The 15,114-nt window shown below is 41.8% G+C and overlaps 1 protein-coding gene across 8 annotated transcripts in view; it reads left to right on the forward strand.

Moving 5' to 3' along the window:
• CADPS (calcium dependent secretion activator) overlaps positions 1 to 15,114 on the forward strand; it is a 466,596-nt gene that overhangs the window by 429,842 nt on the left and 21,640 nt on the right. Inside the window, exon 30 of one of the 8 annotated variants that reach the window (XM_078076428.1) lies at positions 2,668 to 3,160. The exons of the other annotated variants lie outside the window; for them this stretch is intronic. Within the exon in view, the coding sequence (XP_077932554.1) occupies positions 2,668 to 2,730 (63 nt within the window). The 3' untranslated portion in view covers positions 2,731 to 3,160. Of the gene's footprint in view, positions 1 to 2,667; positions 3,161 to 15,114 lie in introns of those variants that run through there. 8 annotated transcript variants of the gene reach the window in all.

The raw sequence follows: 15,114 nt of genomic DNA on the forward strand, positions 1-15,114 counted from the left end.
ATGGGGGAATTTTTTTTTTAAGGTAGCCTTGTTGAAGGCAGCAAGGCCAATTGTCCTCTTCAGTGGCTTTTTTGTAAGGGAGAGTACAACTGAATTGTTATTCAAAAAGTAAGAGTAGAGTCGTGGCTAGCACAGATGGTAAGACTAGACTTGTCCGACGAGGGAAGAACACAGTCAAATTCAAGCCCTCTGACTTTTAATAATGTTTTTTTTTTTTTTTTTTTCTAAAGATTTTATTTATTTGACAGAGAGAAAGACAGCCAGAGAGGGAACACAAGCAGGGGGAGTGGGAGAGGGAGAAGCAGGCTTCCCGCTGAGCAGGGAGCCTGATGTGGGGCTCGATCCCAGGACCCTGTGATCATGACCTGAGCCGAAGGCAGACGCTTAACGACTGAGCCACCCAGGCGCCCCAGGCCCTCTGACTTTTAGTGTGAATTAGTAATGAAAAGACATATTTACTAAGAATATGTTGCTCAGAAAGCAAATTACGTTTAGGGTCGTTCAAGAACTCGCAAGTATTTCTAGCCCCTTGTTGAATTACACTGACCAGCGTAAAATGGCATCAGCAACTCTGTGAGGATGCTCACAGTTTATTCTTGTATTGTCCTGATTATGTTTCCTGAGGGAGTCTTAGGTAAACTCCCTGGAGTATCTGATTTTAAAGACTTCACCATTACTCTCATTCACTGAACATCACTCCCACCCCTGTGGAAAAAATTTTTTCAGTAGCTTATTTGGAGCGAACGAATTTCTTGCCGTTTACTTTCTTATTTTCCAAATAACCTGCTCCCCTAATTTACAGACTATTGGTGCTAGGCAACCTAACTGATGTAGTGCAGAAAAAGTTATTGAATCTGTCATGGATTTAAAACATTTGTCATTTGAGAAACCCAGAGCTTCTCAAAAAGCTTCATTACCATGCAGTCTCGGCAATTTAATTCAGTACTTACTGTTTTTCTATAATCTAGCAGCAAAACATCAGATTACCAACATGTTTGATTATTTGCGGCTTCTGTTTCCTCAAGCATGGTGTTTATTTCTTTGCATATATGCTCTGCAAGGCTCTTGTGTCCCCCGAGCTAAACAAGGGGATGGGACTATCAAGGCAGAAGGGTCTGTGAGACTGGCCATCCTCAATTTCTTGCCACAGTGAACTTATTCTTTCAACTCCGTTCCTTAGCGATCGTGGTCCTGAGGCCGGTTTCTAAACAATTGGCAGAAATCTATTGAGAAAAACTTGTTGATCTGAGAGGTTTCTCTTCCAAATTGTTGCATTTTGATAAATGGCAAAAATGAATAATAGAAAATTAGCATTCTGAATGAGGAAAAAATATATATCTCCGAGATTGTTTGCTGTTTGGGGGTTGTTGATTCTGACTGTTGTGTAAGTCCCTGGTTTTCAGTTCCTGCTGGCATCTGTCACTCAGAGGCGTATTCTCCGAGTTCCTGTTGCGTTTTCAGCTGTGTTTCAAAGTGTCCATTTTATTTACCTGATACGTCTTACCAGTTCTTGATATTTAGTTTTGTTTCTCCATTCCCCCCGCCTTTTTTTTTTTTTTTTTTTTTTTTTTGCCTTTCGAGTGTGCCTTGTAGAAAAGGCTGGATGGCATCAGCGTGCGTTTGTATCTGAGAATATTTGGACTAATAGCTGGTCATTTAATGAGTGCATCGTCTGTTCTCACCAAGCCCCTCTCCTGCGGCTCCCTCTGATCTAGCTTTCTCTCTGCCTTGTCATTGTACTTTTGGCTGGAATTGGGTGCTTGTGGGAGATTATCGGCATAGCATTTGGGGCTCTATATTTAATGTTCTGCATTTTTATCTATTTTATTATGTAACTTAAGAGCAGCTTTCCAAATTCATCTTCACCAACTTTTTTTTTAAACAGGCATTCTCTAGGTTTATTGAAGCAAGACATTCAGACAGAAGGTTGCCTAACCAGGTCTTTCTGATGAAGTGAAAGTTTCCCTGTGTATTAATAATTGATTTACACTGTCCCTCTGTAAAATACTATCAACTTTTTTAGTCATGCACCTAAGAAACAGCTAACCGGTCCAAAATTAAGGGCTGATTGGAAAAGAATTCTCCAACTGCCTCCCCTGGTATTTCAAATATACAGCTGTACATTTCATCTGCATTTTTATAAATTTTTTTCTAAAAATATGACCTACCATTATAAACCGGTTTCAGTTGCTGCAAAATAACAGCTTATGATATCTCAAAACAAAAGATTTGGAGATTTAAAGCAAGGGAATAATGCAATATGTACAGTAACCATGAATTTAAATGATATTAAAGATGCCGAATTTTTAAAGGAGAATCGGGTTGCTGTCAGACTCAGGTGGAAGCTTAGCCTCCTGGAAAATTATTGCTGACTTTTAAAGCAAATACAAAATCTAGACATGAAATAATCTCCATATTCCTAAAGCAGCTGCTGAGGAGGAAAGCACAAACCCAAGAAATAGCTTGAAGACAGAGATTTAAAGCTTGAGTGTCCACAAATCATGCAGATGGCTTCCCCCCCCCTTCTCTGGTGATTAATTCAGTATCTTCCCCAAAACAAAAACATGCTTTTTGAAATTAGAGATCAGATCATCAAGAGAAGCACCTAAGATTTCAAGGTCTAAACAAAAATTAATTTATTTTCTTTCTTCCTTGTACTTCTTGAAGACACAGACTGAGAAGAAAATCGGGATTAAAAGAGATGTGCTTAGGGTGAATTCATCTGCTTAAACCTCACAGGCTCGGAGATGAGTGATTAAAAAACCATCTCGAACTTGGATGGAATCCACGTTGGTGGTAATGCCCAATCCGCACTGGCGTTCCTCAGACCCCGAGTCGTTGTGAACCGGGACCAGGGAACATTTGACTGGAGATGATACATGGATTATATAGGTCAATTATACACTTAATCTGCCTTCTGGAGGATTAAGTATTTGCAGATTGACTCTGCCTTTGGCTTCTCCGTGGCAGTTATCAGATCAGGAAGGGGCCCCTTACCAAACCCGCCCCGTAAGCACTTAATCAGGCAGTGCGGTCAGGTTCGCATGGGACTGCTGCCCTGTGTTCTTTGCCTTGCACAGATTTTAATTTGCCGTTCCATTATCAAATCGGGTATTTGTCCACTTTATGTGTCAGCACAGTAATTTAGTGTGAATATTTCCCATTAAAGGGGTAATTTGAGAAATGAAACCTTTGCCAACTAAAATGTATTCGCTGTATTTATATATGAAGCCACAGATAACCTTATTTCAATAACCTTATTAAATTACAAAAGCATGACGCATGCGAACATCTATCAATCCAACTAGGAGTCCTCCTGCTCAAGGAAGCAAGTGCTGAATCGGCTACAAGGTAGCATTATGTCCTTCCGTTATATCTGTAAGGTGTATCACCAGCTGTCCGGGTGAAGGAAACTCGTCCCAAAAGTACAATGTGGGGAGAGGTGCCCAAGACTCACCAGTATAACAGGTTGTGGTTCCAGGGGGGCTGATTAAAGAAAATCCAGGCGTACGGCATCTGGGCACTAAGCTAGTGAGTTCTCTCCTCTACAAGCAATAAGCAGGTGTGAGTGCCTCAGATGGGAGCTATGGTGTAGTGATCATGGGCCTTGCTTCGGAGCCTTCAGACTTCACCCTGATCCTTACAAGCTGGGTGACCTTCCACAAGGTATTTAATCTCTCAAAGCTTCCAGCCGATGCATCTATGTAACAGAGAGGATAATAAGCAGAACCTCCTCGGGGAGTTGTTATGGGGGTGAGATGCTGCGTGCAGCTGCAAGCCGCAGGCTCTGGGCGCGCGCTCGGTAAGTGTTAGCCGCCACCACCATCATCATCACCACTTCGCCATCGTCATCCCTGGAATGCACATGCTTTCCCTACACCGCCTCTTTTCTTGCTGAACGAAATTCCGTATCCGTCTAAGATGCCGTAAGAGTCTCGCTGTCACTTTAAGATGCTAACCCCAGACTTGCGGAGCCTTGTTTGGTAGAAAGGAGCCTGGTACCTTTTTACTTTTGGTAAAACATAGCTGTGAAACAGGCAGAATAACAACGGTCAGGACTGGGGCTTTGAAGTGAGCCAGATGGGAGTAGGAATCCTGCTTTTGCCATTGCTGAGCTGACTTCAGGTGAATTATTTAGCCTCTCTGGACCTCAGTTTCCCCAAATGTAAAGAAAGTGACTTCTTACCATAGTTGTGAGGACTAAGTACCATACTGGCTGTAGACTGGCATCGTTGACGATTCAAGAAGCCTTTGGTCATCCGCATTATCATCTTGTAGAATTATTTGTTCCTGCAAGTGATTTTGAATTGACCTAGGCCTATCCCCTAAACAAAACCATATGCCTGGGTACATTAATCACATTAGACCTTCTGAATGTGAGGAGTTTTTTTAGGGCATGGAGGAATGGCTAATACCTTTTATTATTACAGATGCAATAAATGGGCATTGTAGACATTTAGAAAATACAGCTAAGAGGGGGCACCTGGGTGGCTCAGTAGGTTAAGCATCCGACTCTTGATTTTGGCTCCAGTCATGATCCCGGGGTCGTGAGATAGAGCATCGTGCTTGAGATTCTCTGTCTCTCTTCCCCTCTTCCTCTGCCCCTCCCCCACCCACTTGCACGCACTCCCTCTCTCTCTTAAAAAAAAAAAACAACGAAGCAAAAATAAGAAAATGCTATGTCCCCAGCACCCAGAGATTATTACTTGAGTGTTTATTCTTCAGGATCTTTTTCTATGTGCTTATATACATTATGTATTTTTTAACAAATTAAGCAGAATGTGCTTTTTTAAGCTAATGATTTCCATTTTCCATGTCAGTAAATGTTCCTCTAATGCACTGTCCATATTCAGAATTCCCCACTTGTCCCCCAGATATTCTTGACATCTGGTTTGTGCAAACCAGGGCCACATATCACATCTGGTGGTGATGCTCTTTAAACTTCTTTCTACCAGCACTGGCCCTTTTTTCATGATCCTAACTTGTTAAAGGGACCTCCGTGCCAATTGTTCTGCAGACTGGAGGAGTTTATTACTAGCTAAACATAGAACTGATTTGAGGAGGAAAAAAAAATCTAGCTGAACTCAACCAAGTAGTTCTTTTAGACATAATTAGTATCTCAGCATAATTCAACCAGGGTTTTTTAAAGCTGTTCTTTGTATGTAAGGAGAATTTTTGAAGCTGGCTCTAAAAAACAAAAACAAAAGCAGTTAAACTGCAAAAAAATCCACGGAGGCCAGGGTACACGTTGGCTATGTGAAGAGCTACAGGGATTTTATTTGATGTATTAAGGCACAGATATGTGAGCCTGGATGGGTAAATCTGGGGTCCACGGTCCAGTGCTTTCTGTGTCACTGTGACTTCTGTGGTGAAATCTTGGACTAGTAATTGACATATGTGCCTCTAGACCATTAGGAATGTTCCTTTGTTAATTCTGCTAGGATTTTCCCTGAGGTTATCAATCTGAAATTAAGTCCTCCAAATCAGTCAGAAGCTGAGCTTTCAACACTCTTCAGATCAAATTTTAATTGAACTCTGACCTTGTCCTTATCATCTTCAGTTATGAGGCTAAAGAGCATACACTCCAGTCTATAAGGACATCCTTTAAAGTCTGTGTGATTATATATATTGGAACAGGAAAATAAATCTGAAATGTACCAGGGAAAGCAGTTAGGAAAAGAGAAACAATTGTTTTTTTTTTCACCTAGTTTTGAGCCCCGAAGTAAATTCTGACGATTAAGCCATGTCCTGAGCCATGCATTAGAGATGTAGAGGAGTGTCATTTCCCAAGAAGATTATGGAAACTGAACACAGAGTCAGAGGGAAATGAGAAGTAGAGGGCCTCTCCCTCCCACCTTGATTTGCAACATTATTATATTATCAGATACACATGCGCATGCACACACACAACTGGGGGTTTGAATTCTTAGATGTGAACCTCCAACTCAAGACTCTTCCAAGTGGGAATTCTAGGACAATCCAAGTTCAGCTTCATGACTTTGCTCCTCCAGTGCCCCTCAAGGACCCAGTGTCTTCTAGATTTTCCTACTTCCCCCGCCATCCAATTTGCTACTTCTTCCTCTGTTAAGGTGAAGAAGACTTAGTGCTGCCCTTGTTGGGATATTTGCAATTTTAACAAAATATTTAGCCAAAGGAATAAAGCACTAACAGTAGAAGTTTTTAATCTTTGATATGACAGAAAGTGAGCTCTATTAGGGTGGGAATGGGTGGACAGAAGAGTGTTTTAATGCCTTTGATGCCCTTTGGCAATGAATCCTATATTCAGATATGAATCCTCTCTTGCCCCATGGCCTTCAGAATAACAAGCAAATGACAACAATCCATTATTTTTCTTGGAGTCTTAGATATAGAAACACATTTCTATTCCACGTGGACATGGGAATGTGTCTCTCCTTGCCTGATTTGAGGTTTCAGCAGTCCTGAGTGCAGAGAAGGGGGCATTAATAGATTTGGATTATTTGGATTAATTGTGTCAAATGGATTCTTACCATCCGAAAGTAATTGCTTATGTTTTTGTTAGCCTCACCCTTACAGATTTATATTTCAGAGGCATGACTTCCAGTAGTTCTTTTCTAATCTAGCTGCTTCCTAAAGCCTTTCATAGCAATAGGTCTCATTGACTTTTCTTCAGCAAACCTTATATAAAACCAGTCTTGAATTTTCTTTGGAGCTTGTGTGCAAGGAAGAGTTTTTGCTAAGTGTCTTTATCAGAACAGCTTTCTCTGTTCCAGGAGACATTTGGTGAATACACTTAATTTGTTTTCTTTTCCAGAGAAGAATGTTCCAATAATCATTCTAAGAAGCCAGGCTGATTGCTCTGTTATATTAAGGTCACAGTAGCCTTGCTAACATGACCCACACAATACTTTTGTGTCTTAGAAACAGGTTTTTTTTTCTTATGGCAGACTATGGCATGGAGGCAGTAAACGACAGACTTACACACGCCACACATGGGCGCACATGCAGGCACACACACACACAAACACACGGAGTAGCCAAGGCGCATTTTGTGGAACAAATATTATCACACTGTGTCATAAGATACGAGATGTACTAAATCCTTAAATACTACCCATTAATTAACCAGCTATTTTTCTCCCTGCTAGGCTCTATAGGGGCTACCCTCAAAAGATTTCACTGGCGCTTGATACCCAGACTCATAGCCACTTGCTCTAATATTTTTTTTTTAATGAATGAATTTAATATGTCATCTAGATTCTTATTCTTCAAAGTGTGGGTCATGGACCTTCAGCATCAGCCTCACCTGGGAGTTTATAAGAGGTGCAGAATCGCAGCCCTAACCCCAGCCCAAAGGAATCTGAATCTGCATTTTAGCAAGATCCTCTGTGGATTCAGATGCACGTTAAAGTTTGAGAAGTCCTGGGAAAGATCAGTGCCATTCTACCTTATTTGCCCACGATTCACAGCAAGAAACATTGCAACTCAGGATGTGTACACACACAAACACACACACACACACACACACACACACTAGTTTATGAAACAATATTTATCTCTGTGTGATGCAGTCTGACATTATCTTTTTTTTTTTTTTTTTTTGATGAATGGTGGCTGGCTTTATTATGTTTCCTATTCTTTTTTTTTATTATGTTATGTTAATCACCATATATTACATCATTAGTTTTTGATGTAGTGCTCCATGATTCATTGTTTGTGTGTAACACCCAGTGCCCCATTCAATACGTGCCCTCTTTAATACCCATCACCAGGCTAACCCATCCTCCACCCCCCTCCCCTCGAGAACCCTCAGTTTGTTTCTCAGAGTCTGACATTTTCTATTCCATCTTTCAGAATTGTTGGTGGTAACCAATAATATTATTTTGTCACATACTAATAGGTCACAACCCTCAATTTTTAAAAACACACCTAGAACCAGCTTTCGCACCCTTGGCACTAGTGACATTTTGAGGCAAGTAATTCTTTGTTGTGGGGTGCTAGTCTGTGTACTGAAGAATGTTTCCACCCACTAGATGCCAGCAGCAACCCCCTCTCGGTTGTAATGACCAGGAATGTCTCCAGACTTGGCCAAATGTTCTGGGGGGCGGGGGGGGGAGGCTAGGGAGTGGGAGGGGGCGTCACCCCCAGTTGAGAGCCACTTATCTGGATGAACCAGAAGAGAAGTTAATGCCCGATGCCCGTACAGGGAACCCTACGTCTCTGCGTGTCAGATGTCCCTCTGCCACCACCACCACACACACACGGTGAATATGTTCTAGTAACAGCAACAGCAACAACAAAGTGTCCATGTGTCAACCCGGGAGTTTGCCTGGAAGCTGGGCTAATCTCAGAAGTAGATTATGTTCGGGGGGCTTTCGTGCAGCTCCAGGAAAGCTCTGAGCCATCCACAACTCTTTAGCCCTCCCACTGTGTCCCCCAGAACAGTCCACCCAGAGCTAGTGGGAGGATCTGGAGCGGTGTGTTCGATCAGCAGTACTGATCCCGCTTTGGCCCCCCTAATTGCTTTGCTTTGCTTTTCTTCTTATAATTCCACCCAGACCTTGGTTTAAAAAAAAAAAAAAAAAGTCATTGCTTCCAGCAGGTGGCTACAAGTTATTTTTGTGTGTCCAAAACCTGAAAAGAAGGCTCAACTTGAATACTTCATTCATTCCAAATTCCTAATTGAGAAGAGAACAGTTAATAGCCTCTTGTTCTTCTGTTAAACTCCTGCCAAGGGAATAAAAATCCAGTTAATAGAGTCTAGATGAATATTCCCCTATCAGAAGGCTTCCAATGCTAGTATCACTTGCCATAATGGGTTCCCTTGACGGCCTTTGGCAAAATTTTTTACTCAAACCATCCATACATACCAACAAGCCTCCAGGTCTTGCCCAGGATGGGAATATTTAATTACCAGATCTCTATGCCAACGAGGCTAGAAAAGCCCCTCTCATTTTTTTGTGTAAAAAGAATTTTTTTTAGAACAAATAATATGTGAAGTAAGGTAAGTTAAATTCATGAGTTTCCTCATGAAATTCTCGAAATCACTTTTTAAGAAAGATAACTGTCCCTCCTTTTCGTCCACAGAATTCATTATTTGGTCTAGAAAACTATCCCATTAAAGAGAATAAATCCAGTTATTAGGTGCCTCACCAGTTTTGGGGAACACTATGCAGCAGTACTCATTCACAGGTGATTTTGCCCCACAGAGAACAGTCAGCATTTTCTGGAGACATTTTGCTCTCACAGATGGGAAGGTGCTGTTAGCATCGAGTGGGGAGGGGTGAGGGATGCTTGTAAACATCCTACAGTGCACAGGACAGCCCCCCACAACACAGAATCCTCCAACTCAAAATGCCAGTAGTGTGGAGATTAAGAAATCCTGCTCTAGGTGATACCTCCACCTATACAAATCCTTTGTCTTTTAATGACATGGGCCGTGTGAGTTTAAATTTTGGTACACATCATGAGCAGTATCTGTGGGTCATTTTCAAGAATACTTGTCAGGTATCTCAGAAACCAGGCTCAAGAGTCCTTTTCACAGGGCTCAGTCAGAAGAGCGTACAACTCTTAACCCGGGATCGTGAGTATGAGCCCCACTTTGGGTATAGAGATTACTAAAAATAAATAAATTTTAAAAATCCTTTCACAAGATTCAACCAAGGGTCTAAACAATAAAAGCTAAGGAATCCTTAACATCTACCTTTCTCAGCTTGAACTTAACACTTACCCATATCTAGTTCCTAGGGAGCTCCCATACTTCCATGAAAACTCCAGTCTTGTCATTTAAATGAACCACAACAGCTTCCTTCTGTTGGAAGGTGTCCCTTGAAGCTTTTAAGGGACTGGCTCTTTCATATCAGGCAGACCTTCAGAGCATAGGCTTTGCAGTAAGCCATCCCCAAGATCAGTGTCTGGGTCTGCCACTTACTAGCTGTGTGACTTTGGGTAACTTACTTAACCTAACCAAGCCTCAATTTCCTCCTCTCTAAAACTGAAGATAAAAACAGTACCTGGCTCTTTGGATTAAGAGGACTGAATGAGACAATGCCTACAAAGCATAAACCACAGTCTTGGCGCATGGAAGTTACTCCGCAGATGTCTCTTCTTGTTGTTCTCTCCATCAGCAGTGGTGCTTATATAAAAACCAAGACACGCCCTTGCCTAATGCTAAGGTAGTCTTTGCAGCAGAGAGAAAAATAGTGATACGTTCCATGTCAACAGGAATATTGAAAGTCGGGGATGAAAAGCTCAGAGAATGTGATGGCAGGTAACAAAGAGCCTAGTTGAGCTGCTGGATCTTTGGGGAAAGAAAATCTGCTTTAAAGTAGAACAAGATCCCGGTAGGATGGGGCCTCAGAGGAGGCAGCATTGAGCTGGATCTAGATGCCTAAGATTTGGGAAGGAGAAAGAGAGAGGATTCTATGCTCAGGCACAAGGAAGAAGACATTACTGCATCCCCTGGGAGCATTCCTGACTTACCCACACCATGTCTTCATTAGCCTTAGAGCTTCTTTTTGGAGAGGTCATTTCAGAATTTAGACAAAGGAAGGCTTCACCCAGGTTACAATGACTCCAGTCTAGGCATCCAGATATTTGCTTTGTAGGCATTGGCCGGTCCATCACCTTAAAAGCTAAATTCTTTTTATATTAATATGAGTTTTTCTGTTTTTTAATATATGCTTCTTAACCTGAGATATACATCAGAATTACATATTTTTTTATTTTTAAAATGTACTCACCCCACCTATATACCAAAAATTCTGAGTCAGTAGATGGAAGATAGGGCTCAGGCATCTGTTTTTGTTTGTTTATTTGTTTGTTTTTAAAGTCCAAGGATTTAATCTGATCAAGAACCATTGATTTAAAGCAGTGATTCTCCACCGGGGGTGATTTTGTAGCCCAGGGTATATTCGGAAATGTCTAAAGACACTTTTGGCTATCGCAACTTGGGTGGGGGGTGGGTAGATGTTACTGACATCTAAAGGGTAGATGGTAAACATTCTACACTGTAAGGACAGCCCCCTGCTGCAAAGAATTTTCTGGCCCCAAATGTGGATAGTAGTAAGGTTGATGAATCCTGATGTAGGAGATAAAAGATACTGAAAGACAGGTTTATACCTATTATTTCTATCAATACCTTTTCTATTTTGTATCCTACAAAACAACTTCACAAACTTTAAAAAAAAATTTTTTTTCATAGCAACAGTACACAGAGATAGGACAAGGTACTATTATTTCCATTTTTAAAACAAGAACCTAAGGTCCAGAAAGCACTTGCCCAGGACCTCAAGACTCCAGGGGCCCCAAGTCCTGAAATTATGATTTTTCCATCCCCAACCTCTGAGAGCAGTGAAATTGTCTTTCATTGACCATGGCATCCCCAGTGTGTGACATTTGTAGGCCCTCAAGACTCTTTGTTAAAAAGATATTGGTGAATCCCCAGCCCCCGCATATTATCTTGTGCACCTTGTGAGGGATATTTTCTGTTTCCAATTCTAAATCTAAAAATACTAATCAAGGCTGTTAAGTATCTCACTCTGAATGCTTATACTTTTCACCTGATTTTTCCAGAAGCCTTGAATATATAATGTTCTGGTTGATTTAATGAGGAACGAGTAGTTTGGGCCCATTTGATTTTTTGGTTAATTTGAAGATTTATTGGAACACCATTTCTGTTTCTAATTTTGAAACAATTTGTAAAATGTCTTAGTTTCATTTTCTGCCCTTTTTTGAAACAGAGTCTAATTCTCTCAGTCAAGATCTTTCAGGGCTCTGGCTTTCCCCTGCTTAATCCCAAGGGTCACTCTCCAGTCATGAAAATGTAAAACGAGTGAATTATCCAGGCTTGCAACACTAATAACTTCCCAGACTCTAAATACAGTGCTCTTTCTGCCAGTGCTTCAGGAAGATGGAGCTGAAATGTTTATTAGCCCAAAGCACATCTGAAAGCTGCTTTCTTGGTTTGATCCCAAAGAGGACTTTTGTGGGGAGGAAAAAGGGCAGCTTTCTCCTAAAAGGCAAATGCAAACAGGGGGAACAATTCCAATTAGTTGAAGGTTTTAATAAATAGCTGTTTAATAACAACAGTGATAAAGTATTTATAATTTCTTCTGTATACATTTCCCATCTTACATCTACGGGGGCTGATGAGAACCAGTATTTATTGGGTACTCTCTGTGTGCCATGTACCGCTCTAGACATCAAATGTAATAATAATTCACATAATTCTCATAACTTTCTCGAGGAGTAGGTTTTCACAGATAAAGAAGTTGGGTCAGTGAAAGGTAAATTGACTTCACTTAATTCAGAAACCTGGGGAGTGACCCATCCTAGATCAAACTCCTGTCTTTCCGATGCAGAGTAGACACCTAACCATAATATCTTAGGGGGGAAAAAAACCTACAGTACTCAAATATGTGCCCCCAAAGTCCAACTCCACTGAGTGCTCTACATCCCAAATTCATCCACTGAAGGCTATAAGAGAATCACTATTTCCTTGCACAGTACCAAGGCAGAAATTGCAATTTCTTGACCCCTGGTAGAAGATGGCTTATTAGTCACGGCTTGTCCACTCACAATGAGGGGAGTCGCACAGCTAATCAGGCAGACCCCCTAATAAACATTCAACTCTGCCAGGGCAGGCATCCTCCTGAATGGGAGGACATTGTCACAGAGCTTGAGTTCCATGAACACCAGCATAACCTAGACCTAAAGGTGAGAGATCCCAGGAAGTGCTACTGTACCCACTTCAGGGTGAAACCCCATCCTCAGCGGAGAGGGACCACAGCACGGTGGGGAATCTTGCATACCATATGTGCTGCAAAAACCCCTTCTACTTAGGCCCAACCTAGGGGTGGGTTTCAGCTTTCAGTCTATATCTCCCTCTGTGTTCTGTCTAAGATCTTTTATGCCCAAAGAATAAAGTTTTGTGGTATATTTGGGGCAGAGGGAATGATGGTAACACAATACCATTACATCCCAGACAGTTGATAAATGGTTTAGGGTAGCAGCTTAAGTTCTTTAAGCAAAGCTTGACACAGTGGTATTATTAAACAACAATGCCCAAGACTTTCCTACGTGGCCTGTTGACTCTTTTAATCTACCACATAGCTAAGTTTTCAATGGCACTATGAGGTTTCACAGATCAGCAGCGCCTTACAGGAGGGGAAAAGTAATCCAAAATTATAGAATAACATGGTTATACAATCTGTGCATAATACAAATGCAGTTGCAACTAAATCATTACATGGTTATTATCCAATAATGCCTCAAGTGTCAGCAATGTGAAAATTTGTGATCGGGTATCACGGAAGTCCTTCCTTGATTTATTTCCAGCCAAAGCTTACAATAAACAATGTGACAAGTGATGACGGAGGGAGGGAGGAAGGGAAGGGGGGAAAGAAGGAAGGACGGAAGAAAAGAGTGAGCAAGAGTTGTTTTCTCGTCTTGAAGCTTTAAAGAGCTTACCAGAGAGATCGTCAGCTCTTAGCCAATCCTTGAAAGTGGCAAATCCCTTGGCCAGTGGAAAGTGGTCTCTGCATTGTTTCTAAAGAGTTTGTTTATTCAAAATATGTCTGCTTTTGGCATTCAGTTTCCAAGTGAGTGGGGGCTCGGGGGTATTGGCTGAGGTCAGCTCTGTGCACTGGTTAATGAAGCTGGCTCCTGCCTATAGCTTCTGAACACCACCAAATAGTGGTGACCGAGGCACAGGGGACAGGGACGTGGACGTGAGGGAATTCTTTTAAAGCCTCCCCACTTGGCTTACACAGAATTAGAGAAGTGGAGGCCTGTTTGCATTTGTTGGTGTACATTAGAAATGAATTTGGGCATTCAGCTTAAAGAACTCACTAACGGCAAGATGCACAAAGCAATGCTATTATGTATTTAGCACAGTCTTTGTAAGCTTGGCCAGGCAAGGGGGTTTATCAAAAGAAATATGTAAATAACACAACCTGCTTTCCAAAAGAGAACAAAATTAATCCAAGACATCCGTGGCATAATACTATTTTCTGCCCTCAGCTTTTCTTTTTATAACTTGAGACATGCAGCCCGACAGTTCAGCACAAACAATAGCACACTCAAAGAAGGAAAAGAAAAAAAAAAAACAAAACACCCAGACCTGGGGCATCCCCCCGGTCCTTAGGAAAGAACTCCAAATGAGTCTTCAGCGTCACGCACGATATTATTATTAAATCTAACACGATCATAGCCAAATTGTTGGCTTGGGCACAATCCCCCATTCTCCCTCCTTTTTGGGGAAAAAAGGGGGAAGTGTTGGGAGGGGTGGGGGAACCAAGCCAATCAAAGTTAAAATAAAGTCTCTTTCTAGCAAGACTACTGTCTATAACATGTTGTTCCTTATAGAAAGTGGGATATGGTGGCATTTGCTTGATTAACTTGCTCGGCAAAAGTGACAGCTGCTGTGGGTGCATGCGGATAAGCTACACGGCGCAGTTCCGCCTTTGTACATCTGTCAGCAAAAAGGGAAGAATAAAGAGTGAAAAGAGACAAATTGGTCCCAAAAGACACTCCATTCAACTTAGGAGGTTTGCCCCATTCAGGCGCTTGCTGTGCGCCTCAAGTACTGAGAGCTTATTCAATTTCATTCACTCTTTCGAATGAACCCACAAGTGTTTAATTTCTTATTCTGTCGCCTCAAAAAGGTGGGGGGAGGGAGGGGGAGGAGGAGAGGGGGAGGGTACCTTGGGGACGGGAAGCATCAATGGCAAAGGCAGGGTGATCCAGGCCGCACACATTAACTCACGGCTAATTTAGGGTTTAACTCTATGTGCTCGGGCCCTGGACCCATCTGAATATTTCAGTGGGAGACCTGACACAGACCCCTTATCTGTGTCTGGCTGGTGGATCCCAAACCATCTAGATATCAAGGGCATCCAGTGAGGTCGAGTGTGCATCCTGTGTAAGGACAGTGGCCTGAGGGTTATGCTTTCCCCAGAGATGGGGTGGCGGGCTCCCCAGGATAAGGTTTGGGTAAGTGATCTGGCAAATGTGGGGCTTTTTTTTTTTTTTTCCCTCCCAGAAAGAGGGAAAAAAAAAAATTAGAGTCACACGCAGTGAGAAGTAGTAAGAGGGGAATATGGTTTCCAGAGATTAAAAATAAAGCAGGAGGAA

The sequence above is a fragment of the Halichoerus grypus genome, chromosome 1, assembly GCF_964656455.1.
Source record: "Halichoerus grypus chromosome 1, mHalGry1.hap1.1, whole genome shotgun sequence".
Lineage (NCBI taxonomy): Eukaryota > Metazoa > Chordata > Mammalia > Carnivora > Phocidae > Halichoerus > Halichoerus grypus.